General features: G+C 33.1%; 4 protein-coding genes across 4 annotated transcripts; 2 read left to right on the top strand and 2 right to left on the bottom strand.

The window, feature by feature from the left end:
• The first annotated feature begins 5,855 nt into the window (after positions 1-5,855).
• Positions 5,856-10,830, top strand: LOC105343282 (traB domain-containing protein). Its single transcript, XM_011450579.4, has 8 exons — positions 5,856-5,975; positions 7,084-7,227; positions 7,573-7,725; positions 7,926-8,024; positions 8,595-8,740; positions 9,477-9,637; positions 9,924-10,023; positions 10,666-10,830. The coding sequence occupies exons 1-8, from the start codon at positions 5,955-5,957 to the stop codon at positions 10,799-10,801; spliced, it is 960 nt and encodes a 319-aa protein (XP_011448881.2). The 5' UTR covers positions 5,856-5,954; the 3' UTR covers positions 10,802-10,830.
• A 1,660-nt stretch (positions 10,831-12,490) lies between these two features.
• On the bottom strand, positions 12,491-15,355 carry LOC105343283 (titin). Its single transcript, XM_011450580.4, has 3 exons — positions 14,975-15,355; positions 14,474-14,520; positions 12,491-14,346 (listed from the first exon to the last, which is right to left on the bottom strand). Exons 2-3 carry the CDS (start codon positions 14,517-14,519, stop codon positions 12,800-12,802), a joined length of 1,593 nt encoding a protein of 530 aa, XP_011448882.2. The 5' UTR covers position 14,520; positions 14,975-15,355; the 3' UTR covers positions 12,491-12,799.
• A 633-nt stretch (positions 15,356-15,988) lies between these two features.
• Positions 15,989-17,232, bottom strand: LOC105343336 (uncharacterized). Its single transcript, XM_011450654.4, has 5 exons — positions 17,065-17,232; positions 16,775-16,892; positions 16,539-16,670; positions 16,352-16,407; positions 15,989-16,248 (listed from the first exon to the last, which is right to left on the bottom strand). The coding sequence occupies exons 1-5, from the start codon at positions 17,191-17,193 to the stop codon at positions 16,096-16,098; spliced, it is 588 nt and encodes a 195-aa protein (XP_011448956.2). The 5' UTR covers positions 17,194-17,232; the 3' UTR covers positions 15,989-16,095.
• A 1,736-nt stretch (positions 17,233-18,968) lies between these two features.
• LOC105347625 (homeobox protein Mix.1) lies at positions 18,969-24,808 on the top strand. The gene is made up of 5 exons (XM_034450893.2): positions 18,969-18,988; positions 21,263-21,328; positions 23,379-23,480; positions 23,731-23,924; positions 24,169-24,808. The coding sequence occupies exons 1-5, from the start codon at positions 18,986-18,988 to the stop codon at positions 24,545-24,547; spliced, it is 744 nt and encodes a 247-aa protein (XP_034306784.1). The 5' UTR covers positions 18,969-18,985; the 3' UTR covers positions 24,548-24,808.
• The last annotated feature ends 749 nt before the right edge of the window (positions 24,809-25,557 follow it).

The raw sequence follows: 25,557 nt of genomic DNA, 5'->3' as shown, positions 1-25,557 counted from the left end.
TCCAAGTTATACTCGTATAACCTGGGTTGGAGCAATTTACGCTTTTTTATAATCCGCTTCGCGGATTATAAAGCGTAAATTGCCCCAACCCAGGTTATACGAGTATAACTTGGGTAGACATTGAGTTCATTTCTTAAATATTTGCATATGCATTGTTCTTTCCCACTGTAAGTCCATAGGGAGGAACTGCAATTATTTTTCTATAATCGCAATTGCTCCGTCTGTATACTATGACGTCATAAAGGTCTGACGTCATATACTTTTCCATGACGTTATAGATTTAAACCACTATACGATACATCATGTGTTTTTTTTCTCCAACTCCATAAAATTGATGTATTTAATATCAAAACCTGTCTTATAATAACATTTTAAAAGATTTACTGTTATAACATACCATTGATTCTGTTAAAAAATCTATGTGAATTAAAATACATTACAGTCTGAATGTTTATTTTTGATGTAATAGCTAACTGTCAAGGTCTAGGCTAATACAGGGCATTTGCGAGTGGTAAAATGCAAATATAAGTAATAAACAACGATTATTTAGTGAACATGGCGTTATGAACAGCAACTGCTCTGCTGGCATATTTTCCATGATGCGCTAGCGCGCATCATGGAATATGCCAACAGAGCAATTGCTATTCATAACGCCATGTTCACTAAATAACGTTGTTTTTATTTCTTAAATAAATAATAAACATGGAATCAAAATATACTTTTTATAAAATTAATAAGATGGTTAAGTCGTGGTTGAAATGACCCATGAAATCACGAAAACTGAGTAAAAAAAAATATTGAATAAATCAAACAATATTGATGGTCACAGTACACTTATATTTTTCAATTAAGTTGAATAATAATGTCTGTGCAAACAACTTTGGATTACAAAACCTTCTTCTACAAAATATCAACTAATAGAATAGTTGTAGTGTCAAATAGTGTCCGATTAAACCTAGAATTAAATTAACATATGTCAAAATATATACCTTCAGTGGTATTCCCTTCAGTGGCAGTTGGTTGATATTTCACAATATATATTGCCCCTAGTTCAATGTCATAAATGAAAGATCAGATTTCAAAGTGAGTTTAAATACAAATTTTGTTTTACAAACTGGTGAGACTTTTAATTTACAATCACTCTATTTATGAAGATTGGACAGCGGAGAACAAAGGCGTCATAAAATACTAGTTTTTAATAGAGGGCGGGTCTTATATGTATTAAAAACGATGCATTTCATGACGTTCTTAGAAATAGAAATTTTTAATAAGCTGTTAATAAATGTTGTATTTTTAACAATCATTTAATTATCTTAATTTTGGATTCTTTTAAGTACGATGTAACTCATCCTAATCCAAAAAATTTTAAAATTAAATATATAAGCTGTATTTTTCGATGAGTCTCATTCTTAAGAAAAAAAACAATTGTTGTTTTTTTTTTTCATGGCAAATACCGACAACCTTTTGCGTTTCTTTCAAACTTTTCCTGAAGCATCCCGGAATACTTTTTGACTGATTCAAAAGTTCAAAGTTTAGATCCATACGGTACAAATTAATTTCATTACAATCATCTGATCAGTGCAACAATTCGTATCAAAATGAACAGAAACGGCACTGATATTTCAGATCACCTTTTGGGTGAGCATCTTTCCTCCTATTTTGGAGGGAATATTTGACCTCCAAAAATTAAGCTTGGTTCGACCTGGCAAAGAGGAAGTAGATTGTGAACGATATTGTCTTTTAAATATAGATCTCTACGTATTAAAAAATAAAAAATAATAATACCACGAGGTTGAAGTCTATTTCATAAATGTAGAATCGGGCTAGTTTTTAACGTTTCTTGATTTTAGATTTTAACTTCTGTAATTGTTGGTGGTGGTCTTAAGGAAGGAGTCTTCTCATTATCAAATACTTCTTATAATAAGAAATTCATGAAATTTTGACACAGTCAAACGGATCATATTACCAAATGATTTTATCAGTTTAATCAAATTTGACCTTTTTGTTTTCGCATAAAGGTCAGGTCAAGGTCACTACCTTTTTTCCTTAAAGTTAAAGATGATAGAAATAAGGGTAGCTCTTTGTTGTTTTGTAGACATTTGTTTAAGATTTGAAGATTTTATTCTTCAATGAAATGATAGAATATAAGAGTGTCTATTAGCTTATACTACTAAATTGGAATTAATTTCTATTCTTATATTTATATTGCGTAGCCCGCATTTCCTCTAAATTTCTTAAATTTTGAAGAAATTTTGATTATTTTTTTATGCTTCCAATAACAAAATATTTCTGATTTTTATGTATAATGAAGGTTTTATATAAAGATATAAATTGACAGAAAAGCTAATATATTGACCATTTTATAAGAGAGAAAAACTTATTTTAGTGCTTTTTTCACAAACATCAATGTATAGAATGGGCGCATTACAAAGCTTATAAAATATAATTTGATAGGCAAATCATATTTTAAAAGCATATTCCGAAACCCAAGTATCATATCATTAGTTTACATTAGTGAAAAAATCACACATTATTGTTATTGTTTTTAAAATGCTAAAACAGACCCATTAATCTGCAGCAATTCTGAATTGCGAAACATGTGATATTTTCCTACGCCAATATTACGCCAAAAATATAGTCCTTGTTAGATTCTTAACATTGATTACTTTTTCTATGCCAAGTTGTATGATAATAAAAAAGAAAGAAAAATATCCTATTTTAATTTCCTTTCATCTTGATTTAATGAACAATTAATTAAATTTACGTCTGACAAGTCAATAACCAGAAAAGACTCCTTCCTTAATATGTACGGGGTGTGACGATAAAAACAAATGGTTTCTGTTGTTGCACCAATATTTTAGACAATGAAGCTATGCAGATATTCTAGATTTGAACATATTTTATTATGCAAAATAATATTTACATAATAGGATTGGGCAGCAGGCAAAGCCTATTTAAGCCTTCTCCACTAGGTACAAGGTAGTCATATGTATAAAATACAAGAATTGTGGAGTTAAATGATACAATTAAGAATACATGATTTTTTTTGTGTAGCAAAGTGAACAAAAGAAAAAAAGAGGGGGAAAAAAAGATAAAATTGACAAAACCGGTTATAACAAAAGTAGAACAGAATTATCAAGTTTTGTCAATAAGGTTACAGCATATATATATATAAATATAGGTATATGCATAATTTTGTTTACATTTTCAGTATATGTGTTAATTACATTATTTTCTTTACACAAATCTTCTGGATTTTTTAATGTATTCATGTACAAGCTTGAACAATTTAACATTTTCATCATATGAAACATCATTATCTCCATACAGTAATAGATCTAAGGTAATTGGTTTTTGGAGATTTAACATAGATATTTGATGAAAGAAACAATTTCTTTCATCATTATATTTTGGGCACTCAAAGAAAAAATGATTTGCATTTTCAGTATGAAAACCACAATAATCACAAACAGAATTTTCTCGAATAAAATCACAAAATAAGTCAGCATTTAAACTGCTAGCATTATTTCTTAGTTGACAATGTATAATGTTTTCCCTCCGATTCCCTAAATTAAAAAGGTTTTGTTGGAGTCTTAAAAAAATATTTCTTAATAGCATTTGAAAAGCAAGCCAACTTTGGAAGACTTCTAATAGCTAGTGGAAGATCATTCCATAGCTTAACTGTAGATGGTATGAAACTTTTTAAATAAGATGTTGTTCTGGCTTGAGGGATAGTGTAAGTAGATTCATCATGATTTCTTAAAGGATATGGGGTTATAGGTGGAATACATGGTTCTAAAAGATTTTCAAGGTAAGTAGGTACCATGTGGTTTACCATCTTATAAAACAAAATTAACTTGTGCACTTTTCTTCTTTCTGATAACATATCCCATCCCAATTCATAATACAACTTTGTTCTAGAGGAATTGATTCTTAAGCCTAATATTCAGCGTATCTATTTCCATGTGAAATAAAATATGAAGGAAAAACAAAAAATTCCTATTGTTGCAAATTCCGTGTGTAAATGTACGTGCACACACGGAAATCTTTGACTAATTGGAAAAACCAGAAAGATATGATAGCATTTTCTAGAACTCAAAAAAGAGGGGATGTCCCGCGACCTTCTAGACATGAACGAAATATCGGTATCCGACGATATTCAATGATTGGTGTTGCACTCGTTTGTTTGATCATTAATATAAAGTGGCTACTTCAAGAAGGAAATGGTAGAACTTAGACAAGCAAAGCCCCCAATATACAGGCATTTACAACCGTCCAATAATCCGAGATTCATATATGATATTTGTGTTATGTAGTCAGAGGGGTAATACGGAAATGCAAGAGTCTGGGTTTTTATTGACAAAATTGATGCTTACGATTATATTTGGAAAGGGCAACAAATTTCAGGGAACCCCCATGCATGTTAATATACTTCCCTTTAACCCATATAAGAATTTGGAGATAATTGATTTATTACATCGGAAGTTCTATGGAGGAAGTTGCATCGACATTTTAACCAAAGAATGAATAAGTTTTATTGAATTGTTGAAAATTTAACAAAAATGAAGCTTTGAATTACTTCAAATTATATGATTATACTTTTATGGGTTGGGGGGGGGGGGGGTGAAAAAACGGATCATATGCAAATACAAGTATGTAAAAAAAAAATTAACATAAATGTCATTATCCGATATATTTCTGTCTCTGGTTTATTTGATTTATAGATTTTATCTAATTTTTACAAATCATGTTTATGTAAGTTTACGTATTGAAAATTTTACTTGCAATCAAAAAAAGCTGTTGAATCTAGAATCTGTTGAATAGATTGGTTGAATAGAGATCAAGTTGAGATATATCCCGTCAAGTGATGTTATATCGCATCAGTGCATGACATAAAAAAGTTAGTTGTAGTAAACTTTGCAGAAAAAAATATACATATAAATCACTAACAGTTATGATCAATTGCACTTGGTTTGAACATATTTTATTGCATAAACAGATACAAATGGTTCGAACACAAGATCTAACAACTTACGAGGTTCTTACGAAGTATGACAATTTACCAATGTATAGTAGTATAGAATGGAAAGTACATAGAAATGGATATTACTAGAGTGGTTAAATTATTAAACATACGCACATGTATTTATGAACAGTTCTGTTTGAATTTGGTCTAGACAGTAAGACTGGAAACTCTGATCTTTAAACAGCTAAAAAAAACGTTGGTTTAAATTTACAGAGATACATCTCCCCACAAAATTTAGATGACAATTAATAATGTTAATTTGATTTAAATTTAAAAGGTTTGAAAACAGTTCATTTCGTGCATTGGTGTATTTCTTACATCTTAATTGGTACTATTACATTCATTGGTGGTTTTATGAACCAATTGCACTAAGAGTTTATATGATTCAACTGCTGAATTGATAATAAGCGTCTCGATGGTAACAGAAAGAAATGTGATGATCGGTAAAAACTCAAACTGTCATTTAAACAGACCAAACTTTAAATGTTCATTGATTACCAATTACCAAGTTTTTGTGCCAAAATAGAGTCAGCCTTAGATTGAGCTACGGACGCTCACCTAATCATAAAAATCTCTCTCTCTCTCTCTCTCTCTCTCTCTCTCTCTCTCTCTCTCTCTCTCTCTCTCTCTCTCTCTCTCTCTCTCTCTCTCTCTGACACCCAAAGACCTGGAACGCAAAAAAATCAGTTGAATTTAAACAATTTAAAAAGAAAATGTTCGTTGAATATTCACTTTTACACAAAAGGCACACAGAATCATGTGAATAAATCGAGAAAGTGACAGCATATCCTTCATGTAGTTTAAGTTGTCGGGCTCGACGTCATCAATATTCTAAACAAAAACATACAGTTACACGAAAACTCGGAAAACTCCGAAAAGGTTACTGTTACAGTTATCAACTAAAAAGTGTCAAAAGTTACATTTTTAGATGTTTTTCGGGAAATCTAAGGTATATGTGCTAACATTCTGTGTTTCATTAACTAAAGTTTTGTTATTAGTTCTCGTTTTCACTTTGAATTCTGATATTTACTGCATAACGACAGAGTAAATTCGAGTTATGCCGGTAGGACATGCATGTGGGGTAATGTGCATATGCATTCTCCCCTTCTTCATGATTTACATATTATACTGTACGCATATCCTTTGAACTATGTAGTTATATGGGGTATTTTAGCCCAAACAGGCTATTTTATGATTTCCCATTTGGCAGTTGGTACCAATCTGATAATCATATTCTATAAAGTTATATTAACATAAACAATCGTAAAACAGTAGTTCATAAATCTCCGTAGTTCATAGTAATACTCCTCTTACAGTACTTATTTAATGTACAGACTGGCTAAAATCTTAAATCATCATTTATTCAGGATATCATGTCAATATGAAGATATACATGTGGATGGTTGCTTAAAATTATGTTTTGAACTCTACATATCTTAGTGTAAACCTTCATAGAGATGAGTAGTAAAAAAAGATAATCAACTAACCATTATAATCTACTATACTAAAAGGAAATATAAAATAAACACACAGATTTATGAACTCTGACCTAATTGACACAATTTTGGCTCCAAATTTTCATTTTTCCATTTAGTATGGGTATTTTACATGAAAGTCAAAAATTGGGTTACAAGCATGCTACATGTAGATACAGAGTTTGAAATTCTTTGTTATGTAAACCTGCTAAGCTCAAGTCTTGTTATTGTTCAGTTTGTCTTGTTTGCAAGGAGTCATTTTGTTAAAGAAATTGTATGTATACTCATACCGGTAATTTCTTACATTATTTGTAAACAAATAATTACACTGTTACTCAAGTTTTGATAACACATGTCAACAGTGATTTCATAGGTCTGTATCTTGCTTATGACATGACTTCTAACATTCAAATTTTGTTCAGTAATTCAAAATACACATTTTCAAGTAAATCATTTTAAACTTAAGAAATGAAAAATGAAATTTTGCATTTCAAATTGTGTCCAGGTCATTTTAATGAATTCAGATATAAATAAGCGCCAAACTGGTATTAATAATATTAATAAGCTTGTTTTCTTTTTTAGGCAGCTGACCAGACTGTTCCTCAGTCAATCAATCGAGAACCTTTACCAAAGAACTGTGAAGTGTTGACAACAGAGTGGGGGAGTAAGGTCTATGTATTGGGAACCAATGGATTCTGTAGAAAATGTCTTCTAAATGTATCCAAGGTAAATAATAAAAAGCTTTGTCGACTCAACTTAATCATATAATTTTTGTCCCGAGTATGAAATGAGAAGGCAAATTGTACCATTCAATACTGGTACACTGTTTAAATGTCCAAGACACACTTTTCTTCATTTTTATGTTACATTCATGAAAGATAATCTTCATCAAAAGGCCAGTATTCTCAAGAAATAAATTTTGATAACTAAATATGGTATTACAAAAACTTTTTGATTTATATTCTCTTTGCATTAATTTTAATTTACACATTAAATTATGTAGCTATTTCATAAACATATGCAATGCAACCGTTTTGTGATCATTATTTTTTTGTTTCTCTCGACGTTTAGATTATACAACAACTGCGTCCAAGTGTAGTTTCTTTGCAATGCAGTTCTTCTAAATTAGATGAAATCAAACTTAAAGAAGAAGACGCCCTGAAGAAACTTGATTTTTCTCCATTGTCTGTGAACCTGTGGGTGTTCTGTATGACAGTTTTTGGGGTAAGCTGTTTTGTTACACATATTGCATATATTTTCTCAGCCTTTTTTTGCTCACATGTCATTAACCCTTTCACATTTGTACCGGTCAAATTTGACTGATAAACCAAAAGTTTAACTGGAAAATGAAAGTTATGGAAATCAAAAGAGAAATTACTTGGTTAAATTCTTTAAAAAATTTTCAAGTAATGTTTATATTTTAGGATGGACTTGTAGCAGCTATGCTGTATAAACAGATGACTCTACAGTCAAAGGAGACAGGACTAGCCCCTGATGCAGACTTTAGACAAGCTTATAATGAGGTGAGATTCCCTGATAGACTTGGCTGTTTCGGGAAATATTATACAAACTTCAGGTATTATTATTATTTTCTGTAATTTTATCTTAGGATATCTGATCTGTCTCGGATATAGCAAAGTTTTTTTTATTCTTCGGTAAAATTCTTCACAAATCTTTGCGAAATATTACGGTTATAACGAATTCGTATATAACAAATTTAATGATATAGCGAACTTATTTTGAGTCCTGAAGAGGTGAATGATTACGAAATTAAACACTTTTATAACGAATTTTTTTACAGTTTAAAAAGTTGTCACTACCATTTAACATAAAAGTTTGAATGAATTTAATTTTATATAAATTTTTCAATTCACAATCTGATTGTTAAAGGTATCGGATATAACGAATAACAGATATAACGAAATAAACCCACTAGTTCCTAGGACTTCGCTATAGCCGAGTTTTACTGTATAAATATAAAATTATAAAGAAAATCTTTCCTTATTCTCAAATACCTGCCAACGGTATATTAAAGTACAGGAAAAGGTTTTAACACAGAATAATTCTGATATTGACAATATATTATGTAACAGAGGAAGAAGATTCCCGACTGCAGACTTCACCTGGCTGATTTACCACATGAAGCTGTTGTCTATAGAACCTGGGGAGTTCCCAGCCTCAGGGAGAAATTCACATACGCCAGGAGATTGTACCAGAGACAAAAGAAAGAACTGAAAGAGTAGGTATTGTTACTGATATCATTGCTGAAGAATGAATTCTAATTTACTCAATCTATTGCAAGGTTTGCAAAGGGGAATAACTGTATTTTAAACTTAAAACTATGGCAGTAAAAGGACTATGCATGCGGTATTATGCATTTCTTGCCACCAATATTAAAGTTTTCTAAAGAGTTTTAAAAATAACGTGGAAGATAGTTGAAATCTATATGGGAAATAAGTATGCAAAAGGTGATCACCACAGTGATGTCATAATGTAGAAATGAGATCTTAATATTTTGATGAATTAATGTTTTGGAGCACAATATTGGTGTTTTCCGATGGTTTTTTGACTGGGAAACATAGAGCGGATGCTTGCTGAAGTACCCATTTTAAGTATAATGTGAATAATTATACAAACAAAACCATATGTAAAAATTGTATTTCGGCAGACCTGCGCTCTTTACCTCCATCTGCATATACATGTATAAAGAAAAAATGACAATATTTTCATTTGTTTGCTCATTTAAATGAATCATAGATTAACAGCTAATGGACAATGATTACTAATATCAAGATTAAAGTGATAGGCATCCTGTGTAAAATGATATATGAAGATTTAAATTTTATAGGATACTATTTAAAAATTGGTTAAAATTGGGGGCAGTTATTAAAAAAAATTTGGACCATATCAAATATAGTTTTTTATCAACGTGCACCTATTTTTGATCTCCTGTTTTGCCTTATCTATACCCACAGTCCTGCAGAAGAGCATGAACTAGAATTGGATAAAGAACACAGAGAGCAGGCCATGGAGAGGGAGTTTGACTCCTTACCAGCGTTCAAGAGAGTACTGATCGGTGATAGGGATAGATATCTAGCTTACTCCCTGAAGAAGGCAGCAGAACCCACCCCCACAGGTAACTCACTGACCACTCACAAAGGGTTTCAAGCAACGTGTCATTTTTTTAATTATTTGATATAAACAGATATTGGTTTTAAACCTCTAAACTCCTCATGTGTTTGCTACCTCTGACACAGCTGTGTTTAAAGATATAGGAGTTGGCATATTGGAATTCAACAAGTCCTAAATTCGCCTGCTGACAACAAGAGGCGAAATGGGCAAAAATAAAACGGTGGCAAATGTTTCCCTGTATGCAGTAATAAATTTGTTAATAAAACTTGTCTTTGCATATTTTATTTCAGACAAAACACCAGTGGTGGTTGGAATAGTAAGAAATGAACATTTGGAGGGAATCAGAGCCAACTGGAACACTGTAGATTTGGATGTTGACAAACTTACAACGTAAGTACATTGATTGTGATCTATTTAAACAAAAATCATAAACATTTTTTTTCTTATGAAGACTTCTTACTTTCTGTCATGACTTATTTTTTTTTCAAAGATAAATCCACATGTTCTATGTACTATGCTGTGATTGGGTTATCTTTCTCCGACATCTGAATGGAATAATATATAGCCTAATGTACTGTTTGATATGCAGCATAACAAATGAATTCAAAAGTTATGATTTCTAATGGTGTATCTTATCAACAGATAAGGTATATTCAGTAAGACTGAGGGTCCAGAGATTGTCTTAAGGACTTAAAATTGTACTTAAGACTTAAGGTCTTTAAATTGTAGAAAATTCAGACATACTTAAATTTTCTACAATTTACAAGTTTAGTTTAGAGTGTGCATGTGTATCATATAATTTAATTAAGGTCTGTCTCTCTTCCTGATTTGTCAATTTGTAATGAATAAAAGGGAAAATTATCATTTTGGCATGTAGAATTATGTCAATTGATTTACAAAGCAGGTTAATAAATATCACCTACATGAACTAACAGCATTTGCCCTTTGTAAATGATGTCATATATTATCATTATTTTTAATGAATATTACTGGTTATTTAAATAAATAAGAAATCTTTGTCTGTCTTTGCAGGGTGGAGAGGAAATACGTGGTGTACGAAGCCTTGAAGTACGGTGCCGTGATGATGTTCTGCACTCACTTGATAACACGTAAAATTCGAAATAGGAAAGCGTGGGATTTATATTTTAATGTCAAGAAGAAGCGCTAGTGTGATTTTAATAAAATAGGAAATAATTTGTTTATTAAGGTTATTTTTCTATTTGGTGTTTGATTCATGATGTGAATAGTTGATTGTAAATTCAAAACATTGACTTTTGGGGTACTAATACCTGTATATCACCCTGTCACCTGTTATTAAAGATCGCCGTCAAAAGCTATCGTAAAAGAGAACCGTCATTTTTGATTGTAAATAATATATGGATATCAGAAGAGGGTCAGAATAAGAACACGATCATTCAATCAATAAATCAATCAATGGCTATGTTGACCACATAGCTTTGGACTTTGTTGTTTTCCTCCAAGACTGACTTAGTGTCTCTTAGCAACTGACCCAAAACTTACTCCCTAAATCAACTACCCAAGTACTGTAATTTAACTTGAGTATATGTAGGCAATAATTGTTAACAGCGTAGATATAGGTATTTTAAGACGCATTAAATTAATACCAGTGCAACAAGGCACTAGAAACGTTTAAAAGTGTCAAGAGCAATAAATATGTTTTGAGAGAATTCCGTAAAAATAGATAAATGGCAATGAAAACTCGTCAACGAGCAGCACGGAGGAGTCAATGTTACTGATTGAATTTTGAACGGGGTATACCGAAAACAAACCTCTGACGCTTCCTCCGTTGGATTATACACAGCTTCGCTGCACCGTGTACCTACATATAATCTATTTACAACCCCCGCAACAGTTACTTCACCTCTGTTTCATGCAACAAAATCGACCATATGATCAACTGCCGCAACGTGTAGTTAACACACAGCCTCATTTTACTCTATTTCACTATAATTCACTCATTTCACTTTGTGGAATTGCAGTACTACAACACGACCACACGGGTCGTTTATACATTGTGGCCCTGCCGCATCATGTACACAGGAAAATCAGTTCCTGATTAGAACATTATCATTTTTCTTAAATATGGAGAGGAATGTCTTTGATTAAAATTCATTAATTTCTGGCTGGGTTTTAAATGAACTAAGTAACTGACAGAAGTCTTTGATCGGGTTCAGAACTGAATGATTTTATAATTAATCAAAATAGAAAGAAATCCGTCAAACTCTATGACATTGTATCAATAGATTTTAGCAGCTACAAAGCACGCGTGGATTCATTCATCAATTCAAGAAAAAAAAATTAAAAAAAGAAAACTTGCAACGGTTTTGAATAGTAATATTAAATATTTATGAATCTTTAATTACTACAAGATGTAAGACTCCTGAGTAACATAATCAATCATCTTTTCAAGGGCATTGAAATAAAATTAAAATTAAAGATTGGCTAGGTGTTATGTTTTGTATTGTGATATACATTTAGCCAAAACTCCAAGCACCTGCCCCCCCCCCCCCCCCACCCCCACATGCCCTACACATAAGCAAACGAACAATTTCGACAGGTTGTGGCATATGGAAGATCCATGTAGAGGCATTATAGATTCCCACCAGAATATTAGACAAATTATTAATTTGGTTAAATCAAGAAGTCCTGTCAAATAAATATTAACGATATGTACTCGAAAAATATTGTCATGTTAATTTCATATACCGACCTCTGTCAATCAAACACTGACATTGTGAAGGAACAGTCGTGTGCGTCATTTGCATACGACGGTGAAATAATACACGAAATGTCCTCATCGAAGAACAAGCAAGAAAATCAAGAATAGAGTGATTTATTTTGGATCAACATGAAACAACAAATAAATAACATGGAAGATATATACAATGGAATTCTTGGGTGATATTTTGATTTGTCACAAAATATGAGCATGCAAAGCTGCCCTGATCACTGAAACAGTGTTAATACTAATCTTCTATGATTATCAATTCTTAAATGAATTGTCCTTTTTTCTCCTTGTAACAACGACTGAGTTTCTGAGATTTTTACACACCTGAGGCTTTATAAACAAGAGAAGCGTCATGTTTCGCTGAATAATTATGAGGCACGTTTTCTTCTAGAACAATATCTAGTCCTTAAGAACTTATTAATAGATTTTCTTCTCTTTCGGGGTTACACACACATTCCCACACCCCATGTCACAGCACTTGTCCACCCCTGGACAGTCATCGTCGGTCGTGCAATTTGTTTCACACTGGCGGTACATCAGGTTCGCCGGACATGAACCCTGCTTTTCCGGTTTGAACACTTCCACTTCCGGGTATAACAAAGAGTTCAATGGGTAGATACTGTTGGACTCTGGGGGTACCATTGTTTTTTGGAGGTAGCTTACGAAGTGATTGTCGAACGACGTCTGTGAAGCGTCACTAGGCTCTTCTGGTGGACCGTACTCGTTTTCGTACATTCTCTCTGCCGGAGAAACAGCGTCAACAATAGGAAGTTTCCCTAGTGGTATTTTTTGTTTGGACATTGGATCAATAATGTGCCAGATTGGTTTAAACTCGGGCAGGGAGAGGCCCTCTGGTAGACTTGAGTCAGCCACGTCGCTCTCTGGACGGGGGGATTTAGTAGAAGGTTGACTCACGGGGGACGAAGTGGTGGTACTAATGAAGTTTAACGTCGACGAACTACTTAATACTGGTTCTGTCGTGCCGGAAAATGTAGGTAGTTCCGGTTCCGGGACAAGGATTTCTGGTACCGGGAAGAGCATGCTTATATCCGGAAAAGCTTCAGGTTCGCTTAATGGAGGTAAAATTGGTGCCTCCGTTACGCCTATAACTGGAATTTCCGGAATAACTGATGTTGGGCTATCTGTGCTTAAAGATTCTGGAAGCACATTTATTGGAATAGGTATAGAACTGGGGCTATTGTTGACTTCAAGACCTTTTCCTAGTGTCTTTTTCACCTTCTTTGGATTGGCTATTTTAGATGAAGGAACAATGGGGACCCCACCAGGTTGCTTAGACACTGTCGGGGCTGTTGTAATGTCGCGAGGCTTGGCTGACGTGCTTCTCAGGATTTCTAGATTTTTAATCTTTTTTGGTGTCAAGGCCAAAGGTTTGGGCTTTTGGGATAGAAACCAGTTGATAAAATTCGTAAGTTTCTGAAAGATCTTATGCTGCTCAGACTTCTTTGGTGATATTTTTGACAAAAGCTTCTGGATTCTAGGGTTAAGTTTGTTTGATTTTTTGGGTTCTATTTGAATCTTCCTCGCCTTTGATTTCAACTGCTGTATCAACCAACGATTAGTGGCTGCCAGTCGATGTCCTAAACCATCTAATCCGGGCTTCAGAACCGGTTCCTTGTACTTTGGGAGGGTATCTACCACGGTGGGGTAAACACATATCGAAGCCTGTCCATAGTCACAGCAAATCTGGGGCTCCATGCAGTCCATGTCTCTCTCACACCCAATCCCTGTCTTGGAGTCCATGATGACGGGGCAGTCTCCCGGACGACCGCCAGCGACATCCGTCGACGAGTCCGGCTCCATGCACGCGAAGCCCGCCAGGGTGTGGGGGCAGCACTTCATTGAGCCTGCGCACTCAGAATCTTGCTGACAGTCTCCTCCGGCGTTATAATATGTAGGTACAGGGCATTTCCCGGGTTTGTTCACTGGAACTAGTGTCCTTACCCCTGTAGAGATAGAAGAGGAAGATTGAAAGTCTAGTCTTTGATATATTCAACTCTAATTCAGCTTATTGTCCATCTTTTGTTGATATATTAGATATATCATAGACATCATAATTATAATATTTCTTACCTGATATCACACAGAAGAGAAAGACCAAATTTCCAAAGTGTCCCATCCTGCAAAAGAAACGTATCGTTCTTACAACTTGTTTATAATGGGTATCCTGGTACAAACTGATGAATATTCATAGGTATACAAAACGGGGTCACAACAAAACAATGGGATGTCAGACATTTATTTGCATGTTTGTTGGACGTTACACGTGTAAATGACAAATTAAAATTCCTAAATGACAGTAGCAATTAGCATGGTACACGAACGTACGAAGACTTGGTGCTTATGAATATTCCAGAGTACATATTGGTAGTACTTGTCATTAGGTCAAATTACTGAAACGTCAGATTATTTTAACAATCTCTCTCTCTCTCTCTCTCTCTCTCTCTCTTACTATCGTTGTTTTGTAATCATATGCCCCCTGTCAACTCTATCAATACCCCCAATACATAAAACAATCTTTGGAACAAACATTGTATATGCAGAAACCTCTGAAAAAGTTTATATTGTTCTTACCTGATTTTGTAGTTAGATGCACGGGGAATATTTGCAAGGTTGCCGTTACAAGGTGAGAGGATATTTGCAAGTGCTGTTTCACAAGGTGTAGAACTAGGATCCGTATTCAGAAAATCAGGAATACAAATTCAATTTTCCTCACTTTGTGTCAAAACTGATTCTCTCCTAATATGCGGTGTCATCAGAGCCATGACGAGAGAAATTCTTTGAGTGAAAACACTGCGATGAGCGCGAGAGAAATGCCTCCTTTAACAGTGACCCGCCGGGTTTTATGAGAATTTATTTGAATATATTTAACCATTGACAAGTTTCTAATTACAAATTTAGAAAATAATATGTACATGCATAATTATCAAATTTATCTACCGATCAAAATCCGAATTCATTATCATAACTTATGATAACGATTTTCTTTTTCCGCTTTGTTTTTCGGTTTTTGCAAATGTAGGGCGTTGTATATTGCGTGTACTTGACCAATTGCTAATTTACTTTTAGTTTATTTACATTCGTGTAATTCTAAATAGGGAAGCTGTATTTGTATTCCGTCATTGCATTGGTTTCCTCGTTTGTTTTTTCAAATGTATTCAATTCAGAAAACATGTCCAATAGAAATTTGATAGCTCTTTTGCAGCCAATACAATTTTATTAAGAAACCTCCGATGCAAGCAAAGTCCACTATTGACAAGTAGATATCTCTCTCACCCTTTCTTTAATTCGGTCACTTCAAGTACCTTTATAAGCATTTAGCTTTGCTGGTTTGTTTTAAGTAAATAAATGTACATGTATAATATAGAAAGCTTGGAGAACTGTATTTTTGTTTTCCTTCAGAGCATTTCTTTATGCTCCCGATATTCTATCGCCGACAGACGGACTCTCCGTCCATTTTCTACAGCCTATTCCTTATTTTCACATGCGTGACGTATTCCATGAACGTCACTCAATTTTACAAACTGGCAGAGGTAGAGGGGTGGGGTATATCGCCATCCGTCGGTGAAATCAAAACATAAATCTATATAGTACGACTATTACATTTTTTAATTATAATTCAAATAGGATATAGCTGACTTAAAAACATCTATAAATATTTCGTGAACAATGAATTACAAGTTAATGCAAAACATTTACTCCAGTATACGCATGTTTTTGGCCAGGTAGCGCACAAAGCGCACGAGATGGGATTTCTTCTTCTTCAAGACAAAACTGTCTCGCTTATCCCCGTAATCTCTACATTTGGATTGTGTTTTCTTTTCAATCTTCTTCTTAAGCCTTGTTATCTACAAATATAAATCACAGTAATTAAACTGTTAGTACAATCGTCATTGGACTAAGCAATCATGCAGTCACCAGAATTGTCTGCTCTTTAACATGTATACTTACATTATATTTTACATGGTTGCTATCACGAAGTACTTCCTCAACCTTTGGTGCAGTATCTAGAAATATTCATAAATGATACATGCGATTATGCAAGTAGTTCGTGTAAACATCAGAAGATAAATATTAAATTTAAAAAATAATAAGTTTAATATACAATTGTTCCCTATACATATGAATAATTCCTTACCCATCCCAGCCAGGTTATCTGTCAGTTTCAGCCACATTTTATCTATGGTGTCTGCCTCTTCTTTGTTGAATTTGTTTTTGGACACAGAGATGGTTGCTACGTAAGCTGCAATCAAGAGTTTCTTCAGCTCCACTGTAAAAATACATTGTTTTATTTCTTTATTCCTTTTTTATTTGTTTGCATTCTCATAATCAAAATGAAATATATGTATCAAGTCTATATTGTCTTTTTCTTACCAAAATATTTCTTGATTTCCTTCTTTCTGTTTGAAGTCAATAGCGCTCTGTCTTGTTGAATTACTTTTCTTTCTGCTATTTGAAGAATCAGTTCTGTTTTAACTACATATGGACCTCTCTAAAAATGAACACAAACAAAACATTGCATAGAGGAGCAACGGTATAACACATCATCTGAAGAAATTCAATCTGTCAAACGAACGTACACATTCGCACAACAAATATTTTCTGTTTAAATTAAAAATGCTTCAAGACATAGTTATGTAGAAACAATTTAAATACAAACTTACCATGTCCAATAAAGTTTCCGAACTAGAATTTTCAACAAAGCACTCAAAGTAATTTCTGAGTTGACAGAGCCAGCTCCTTGATCCCTCCATAATAACATAGGCTGTCGTTATCTCACTGTTGGCGGCCATCTCTACGTTGCTTTACCATATGGCGTTATTATTATGACGTTAACACTGTGACGAGACCGGTAGAGTCGTATTATGACGTCACAGACACATTTGCCGAATTTGTCTGTGTATATATATTTTCCAATGGCAAAATTTTCACTCTTGGTATTTGTCCTCAAAATTTCCTTGTAATACTAGTAAATTTGGTCGATTACATGCAATTGACAGTTCTTTATTTTTGAGTGCGTTTATCTTGAATTCTTAAATTCTTAATTCAATAAGTTTGCAAAGTTGATATAAAAAAAAAATGAAAATGTAGAAAAATCATTTCCGTCAACGTCGGGAAATTCATTGTTAATCATTGAATTCACTTTGCGTGCACGTTTGATAGTAAGGCTATTGCGTACAGTACACAGTATGCTAATGAACATTGCATCTATTCAAGACACACATTCTAAAAGTAAAAGGTGTTCATGTATTAATTTTCTATTTAGTCTGTAAATTTAAAAGTTTTCAATTTGTAAACGACCTATCATTATCTATTTGACAGACATAAATTCATTTCTCGGTCAATTTGAATCAAGGTTGATAGAATTTGTTAAAGAAAAATGATGTGTGAAATTAAATCAAAGACAAATCGTGGCCTTTTTGCGACAAGATCAGAATAAAAAATTATCCACTACCAACCTTTTCTATTCTAAGTTGTCTTAAACAGATGTGCCCGCATATTTGAATGAAACCGCTATCAATTAAAAAATCGATATGCAAAGTACAAGATCTGAGAGAAATTATTAATAGAGTAAAGTCTCTCAAAGGTGAATTTAAAAATCTGTTATTTAAATTAACCAAATTAGGTTCTAAATAATGTAATTAAGAAAACATCTATATATTGGCCTCTGCTATTTATAAGATATTGTGATTTATAGCATATGACCCAATTTTAATTTTAAATGCTTGTCTATTTTTACTCTTGATATATATTTTTTAATTAACTATATTGAAGGTTTTAATCCTACTGCATTCTCTTTTCCGTGTTTTCGTGAAGTAACAGATGACACAATCTGCCCTTTACGTGCAGAGAATATAAAACATTATGTTTAGATATTTCACGATTCAATATTTTAATTTCTTACCTTAGTTGTACTTTATCATATTTTTAAGTAAAACCATTAAATCCATGTGAATTCTAAGTATGGGTAAAAAATTATTGCATTATAAATTTCTTTCATTTATTGTATTTACATGTATATCGTAAAATCTATGGAATATTTTATAATTATTCAAGCCCAATAAATTTTGTGCTACATTTTGAATTCACATGTTTAAAATGGTGATTCAAAGTTTTAGTATATTTTTTGTTTTATTTTAAATACATAAAATAGATTTATATACTTGAGCTTTCTCTTCATTATTTCATTGAGAGAACCAGACATAATCAAATTAATTGGTGTGCAAGCATACTTTTTGTTTATCTTACTCGGGAAAAAAAATTTTGATTTATCGGATTATCTTAATCCCTGTGTTAAAAGTTGTCGGGGGACATCATAGGTGTTTTGTAAAAACAAAATATCTACATATCATGAGCATATAAATACCATCCTCTAATTGCTGTAATGGCTTCAGTGTTTTCACAACAACGTGCGTGCTTTTAACACAAAGTGCTTCATGGTGTAAATGATGAGCTTTGAAATTGGCGGAAAGATGAAAGAGAGCCTGCGCGTGTATTTTGATAACGGTTAGCGGTAGAACTGATTTGGTATTTTACAAATCATTTTTGAGAAAATACTACAGGCAGCTTGTTGTGTAAAGAGCAATGGTGAGTATTCAAGATATACATGATACTATTTCAATATTATATTTGGCAAATTTTCATCCAAGTTGTATATTTTTAAGAATTTGATTTGTTGGTTGAATGTGTTTTCACATCATATTGTATATTAGACCAAAATTTACTCCATTCTAAATTTATGTAGCTAATGATTGCAACAACAGTATCAACGATCGATATATTTATAATAAATGATAACTTGAAAATATGCAAAGTTCCTACCATTATAATCATTATTTTATTATTAGTCGCGGTAATATTGTATTGTTTAACTTTTCGGTGTGAAATTCTTTATTATATTTCTGCAGGATCGATCGATCAGAAACAAATTCGAACAACTCACAAGTTCTTCTCGTTAAAATATTTAAAAATATTTATTTCTTAAAACTATAAAATTAGATCTTTATTTCTTTAGATTTGTATTCATTTTGGTTTAAAATCAAACATTTTTAAAGGGGGAAAATGATATTGTGGAATAATATATATGTAAGCGATCCCAGATCTTGTATTTTTTTCAATGAACCTATTTTTGTATATCGTTTATTATGGTGTTTATATATAGTGTTCTCGCCATAGCATTATTTTTTTAAAGAGGGTATTGTTGTGGGACAGATTTCTCCGAAATCATGACGAGCAATAAAAAAACCACTAATTAAACCCCAACCTTTTTGCCAATCTTTAAAATCCTAATCCGGGGGGGGGGGGGGGGGGTGTTATACCTAAAATTTCTATTTTTAAAAAATAATTTAAAAAATTTCCCTTTTCTTTTTTTTAAATCTGATCCAGCAAAAATGGGGGGGGGGGGCTACTAGGAAATTTAATTTTCTCAACGTGAAAAAATGTCTGTTCCGCGAAAAAAAAATGGTGGTGGTGGGTGGGGGGGGGTGCAATACTATGTGCCTCATTGTATTATGTGCAAAAGGGTTTTTTATTCAAGTAACTAGGTCTTAATCATACCGGTAATACCAAAATTGAATTCTCAAAATTGATTGGTCAAATCATTAAAGATTGATGTGTCGTGACGGAAACATTTACCCTGCATGTTATGCTAAATTTGACAACTAATTTTTAAAAAAAAAAAAAATTATTTCTTTTAAAGTAAGGAAGGGTTTCGTCCTTTTAAGAAAACCGAACTTAGGTACATGTAAAGAGTCATGCAGGGTTCAGAGACATTAATATTTGTTGTATTTTAATTTATATTTCCGTAGAATGATCATATATAATGTTTAATATTATATATGTAGTATATTGTTTATTCCTGTATATTTATGTGTATTCATATCTAACGTTATTACTGGCAATATTTATAAAATTTCACTACTAGGAGAAGACTATCTAAGTTTAAGAACTTGTGTCTTATCTATTTGATTTAATCAATAAAATATGTTCAATTCAATTCAAATTCATAATGTTTAATATGCAGAACTAAATTTTATAAAGTGTTATTACGGAAACGTTAAAAAATATAATTTCAATAGTAAGATAAAGTCAGATTTGGTCAAGTAAAGTTTTATTCATTAAAGGAGTATATATGGTTTGAGCCTATAATGGCCCCCTAAAATGAACGTTGTCATTTTACTGTAATTCTTTGTTTTATTTATACAGTTTTTTCATAATTTTCATTTTGAATTTAGTGCCCACAATTTAAAAATATGACATCATAAAGTTTACCTTTTCCCGCCATTTTCTCATTTTTAGCATAAAACGGCTTGTTTTGAGGCAGTTTTTCTTTAAGGAAACATTGAGCGACTACTTGAACAAACAAAATATTTTCACCAAAGATGTATCTTTCCAATACAAGTGACAACAAGTTCTTTCTTGTTCAAAGAGTCGCTCTATATTTCCCATTCGAAAAAAGATAAGAAAAATGTCAATTTTTGGTTGATTTTGATTGAATTATAAAAATAGCGTCACTTCTGACGTCATATACTGCCAATGAGTGCATATAAATCAAATAAATAGGTGAAAAACATATTGTCAACTCTGTTATAAAATAACACAACAAATTAATGTACCTGAATCATTTTAAAAATAGCGGATTTTGGGGGCCAAATTTGACTAATATCATATATAGTTCTTTATGCTGAAATAAAGATCTACAAATTTAATTGTTAATAAATAAGAAATAGTATAGAATAGGAATTAAAGCATTTATGGCCTTAATCCCCCCCCCCCCCCATTGCAACCTTCACACTCAGGTATACATATATTTATTTTCATTTACTGATGTAGACTTTTAATAAAGCCTTTTGCTTTTTACAGATGCGGGAAACTGACGTTCACAAGAGAGCTGGCACGAAGCCAAGGACCAAGTACTCACCCGAACAGGTAGGAACATCCACTAAACTTAAAAGGTGGCTCACTTAACCTTGAAATATTTTCTCAGATCAGCAGAAAATTAATTGATTATGGATAGATATCATAATGAATAAAAAGTATTTAAGCCAAACAGGCAAAAAAGTGCAATTTTGGATGAAAAATTATTTTTACGAAAATTTAATTCAATAAACATGAACAAAAGCTCCAGGCGGATTCGAACTCATGATCTGCGGTTCATATGCCAAATACTTTGGCCACTGAGCTACGATGATATACCACTAAATCGAACGTGATAATAAGTTTAACAAAACAGTTTTATCGCCATCTTGTGACGTAGTGTCTTAAAAAGAATAAGTCTGGGTGTAGTGAGGTACCTTATTATTAATTGTTAAATGTGGGCTTAGGATAACACCTTCGAGTTAAATAAATTAAACACTCAATTTGACAGTAAATCCCCCTATAACATATTCTAAAGTCTTCAGTAAAAATGCACACGACAAATATGCGCTTGAATCGACAATGGGAAAATCAATGTTAAGAACCACTGTGACCAAAATTTTTATTTTAATTAAAAATAAAACCAAAACATTTTAAGTATAAAAGTATGCAAAGTATCAAGTTTAAGTGAAGTATTAAGTTCAATACTCGAAAGGAACGTCGTAAGTCATGTAACTTGTGTAAACCACAAGACACTTTGTTATGTACTGTGGGAGTGTCCTATTTGTTCAAGAACTCCTTCAGCGATTTTTTAAAATTATGCCAAACAAAGAGATCCTTAAATCTTTATATTTGGGCCAAATCCTGACCCAGTTCTGTTGAAATTCATTCTCTATCTTCTTGGTGATAAAATACTACACTTAAAAGAAAAGATGTCTTAATGAAAAACTAACAGTTCATGTATTACTTTTAGATATTTTAACACATATGTCAACTCTAAAGTATTTAGCTACCCAGAATTGCAGACTTAATGATCTATTAAAGATGGGAAATTTGACTTTTTCTTTTCAATAGAAGTAAACTCTGATTATATAAAGATTATATATGCGAGCTTTGAATACAAATTTCCAACCAGTTACCCCCCTCCCAACACCCCCCTCTCTCTCTCTCTCTCTCTCTCTCTCTCTCTCTCTCTCTCTCTCTCTCTCTCTCTCTCTCAAAATGAATGATTTTGTTTCGAAGTGAACAGAAAGCTGTTGCAATCACTTCGTTGTACATACAAATGCATATCATTGTTTGATTTCTCGATAAAAGAAAAAAACAATACTCGAATCAGTTTGATGCAAACTGGCCTATGTATAAACAAAAATCCACAGTTGTTGTAATGTTAGGAACAACGCTTTATATTTTGGACAAAGTTTTAAGTATGATTAAAATAAATTATTTTGATATAAAGATTTGGAGCAGCAACTTAATCTAACTAAGGATTTTTTCTATCTCAATTTTAACCTTCATTTCTGATCCATGAAAACTATTTACCTGGAAATAAAAATAGCGAGCTAATATTCTTGAAAGTGAATGTATAACACAACATTGGTACTTTTCAGGAAAAGAAAAATCTTTTTTTTTAAAGTAGTCCATAACTCGTGGATGTTAACCATCGATTTTTAATACTTAAAATTTGTTGGGATTCGATATCGAATGCTTATTTTTTTTCTATGTGGTTGTTTGGTAAAAATAAGAGAGAATTGCAAATATTGCTTCTGCATTTTTTTCTATAAAAAAACATAATGTCAGAAGTCCGTTAATTTTCCACAGAATTATAGGATTTAAAATAGAAATTATAAGCAAACACACATAAATGTTCCATTACGTTCAACCATGTTCTTAAAACAGTGTCCATTTGAATTCTGTGATTGATAAGTAACAACTCCTTCATTAAGTACATACTAATTGTATATTAAACGGCAATCCTAATTTTTTTTTTTTTTTTTTTTTGTTTTTTACAAAAGGCTCGCGGGCTGTGTCAGTCACCTGGACCCAAAAGTTTTAATTGGAAATGCAAAACTTTAAAAACACATTCCTTTGATGATTAATCATTGCATTGACTTGTCGTTTACAGCTGGAGCTGCTAGAGGGCGCTTTCCTGGATTCCCAGTACCCAGATACAGAGACCCTGGAGGACCTGGCGGAGAGACTGGACGTCAGCACGGACAAAGTGTCGGTAGGTGCCCCCCCAAAAAATAAAAAATAAAAGAATCATACACACACATTAAAATTGCCTCATCCCATACACATTATTAAAAGTAACGAGCAGTCAATGGTGAGTATTATTGGTTCTCTTTAAAACTGAAGAAGAATTCATTATAAATTACAAATGTAAAAAAAAAAAAAGAAGAGAAAAAAGATACAAGCCAAACTATTGTGGAGTGATTTTGTTTACAGGTTTAAATTTTTTTTACTATTGGTTGTAGGTGTGGTTCCAGAACAGGCGCTCTAAGTTCAAGAGGCAGTCCAAGGACTCCCACGTGGCCTGGATGCGGAAGCAGCTATACAACACGGACATGCGCAGTTCCTGTCGACTCAGTCACAAGGACGGACAACAGCACGTACTGTCTCCCCCGGACCGCAAAGTCGCCGAAAACACCCTGACTGCTCCCAACTCTAAGTATGTTAATTTAAAATCAGCAAGTTATTTAAAAAGTTCACCAAGATATGAACTTGGTTGATCTCGTGACCAACCAAGTTCATATCCCGTGAACACAATATTCAGTATAATGGTATAGATAAACTGTTAAATTTGTGATGATCGATATCCATGAAGTTTAAAATCAATTATTGAAAATATTCTTTGTATCTGTAATAGCTGAAAGTCAGCAAGTCTATATTTAATTTCTCAATTTTCCTTTCAGCTTACACTACATGCCGTACAGCCGCCCTGAGAACAACATGTTCATCCATGGACACAAATCCCCGGCCCCGTTCTCCCCCGTGTCCTGTCAGTTCCCTTTCCCGGCCTGCTACGGTCCTATGTCCGCCTCCAGCAGTGTCTGGGATCAGATGGACCTCCAGCAAAGAACACGCCTCCTGACACAGCTAATGACAGAGCAAGCGGAACAGAACCAAGCGCTCTCCAGACCCAGCTGTCAGAACCAAACGCTCTCAAGACCCAGCTGTCAGTACATGGATAGACAGACCCAGGGGATGCCACAGTTCCCGACATCCTGTAGTGTCCCCTCACTGACCCTTTCTGGACCCTCACTGACTGTGCCTGGTGGATTGGGATTTTGAAATCCGTTATGATTCCACACTCTTTGACTAAAGATAACATCATGCTCAGATATTCAGTGACATTTGAGACAATCACAATTTATACTTATTAATGAATAGTGTTTAGAGTTCCATCACAGTGTACAAGGAGTTTGCATTTTTATATTCATCTCAGGTGTGCTATTATGTTGTAAATTTTGAAATATTGGTGCTATTCTGTAAATAAATTGTGTAGTTATACGTTGCATGTTTCCAGTATAAAGATATAAAACATACATTATCTGTTGCTGTTTTTTTTTATGTTCTGTGAAACTGAAATGTATAAATTTGATGTTAAGTCCAATAGTGAAAAGTGGAACTAACGCAGAGTCTATGCTCTATACCTCCCTCTTAGGCTGTCAACATCTGTAGTCAAAAGTCAAAGTCAGCAAAGGGTTATGAATGGAGGCCACAGATCAATTCTTGGGCCTGTTTAGTTCCCCTTGCAAAATATCAAGTTTTGAATATGAATGATCTGATTAATACAATTTTGCACATAAAATTATTTAAGAAAAGATGTGATTATCTCAAGTATGTACAAGAGACATTATAAATCAAACTGTTTCCTGATACAATGTATGTGAACAGTTCATAGAATGACAAACATGGTGTTCTCCAAGATTTGGTATCTCTGAAAAACATACTTAAGTCTAGCCCATGATATTTATGCAGCACATATGGACTATTTTTTAATAAAAATACACATACCTGTGAAAGAAGTACAGTTGAAAAAGTTGATCATCTGGGCTTGCTAAAATACAAAATCCCAGTAGACATCACATTTTTTAGCATTGTATTGAAACCTGATAAGCTAACAGGGGCATTTTAACTGAGGAATCTAGGAAATTTTTCATACTTTTGAATGAACATCGTTTGAACCCTGTGGAATTTATAAATATCTTGCAATCAGGCAAAATGTGAATCCAGGATATCTTGGGACAGAGTGTAATAGACAATAACTTACTCTAATAGAGCTCGATTACTTACTGATT

The sequence above is a fragment of the Magallana gigas genome, chromosome 4 (genome assembly GCF_963853765.1).
Source record: "Magallana gigas chromosome 4, xbMagGiga1.1, whole genome shotgun sequence".
In the NCBI taxonomy this organism is placed as follows: Eukaryota; Metazoa; Mollusca; class Bivalvia; order Ostreida; family Ostreidae; genus Magallana; species Magallana gigas.
The sequence above is the reverse complement of the archived record's forward strand: the minus strand, read 5'-3'. Positions and strand labels throughout refer to the sequence as shown.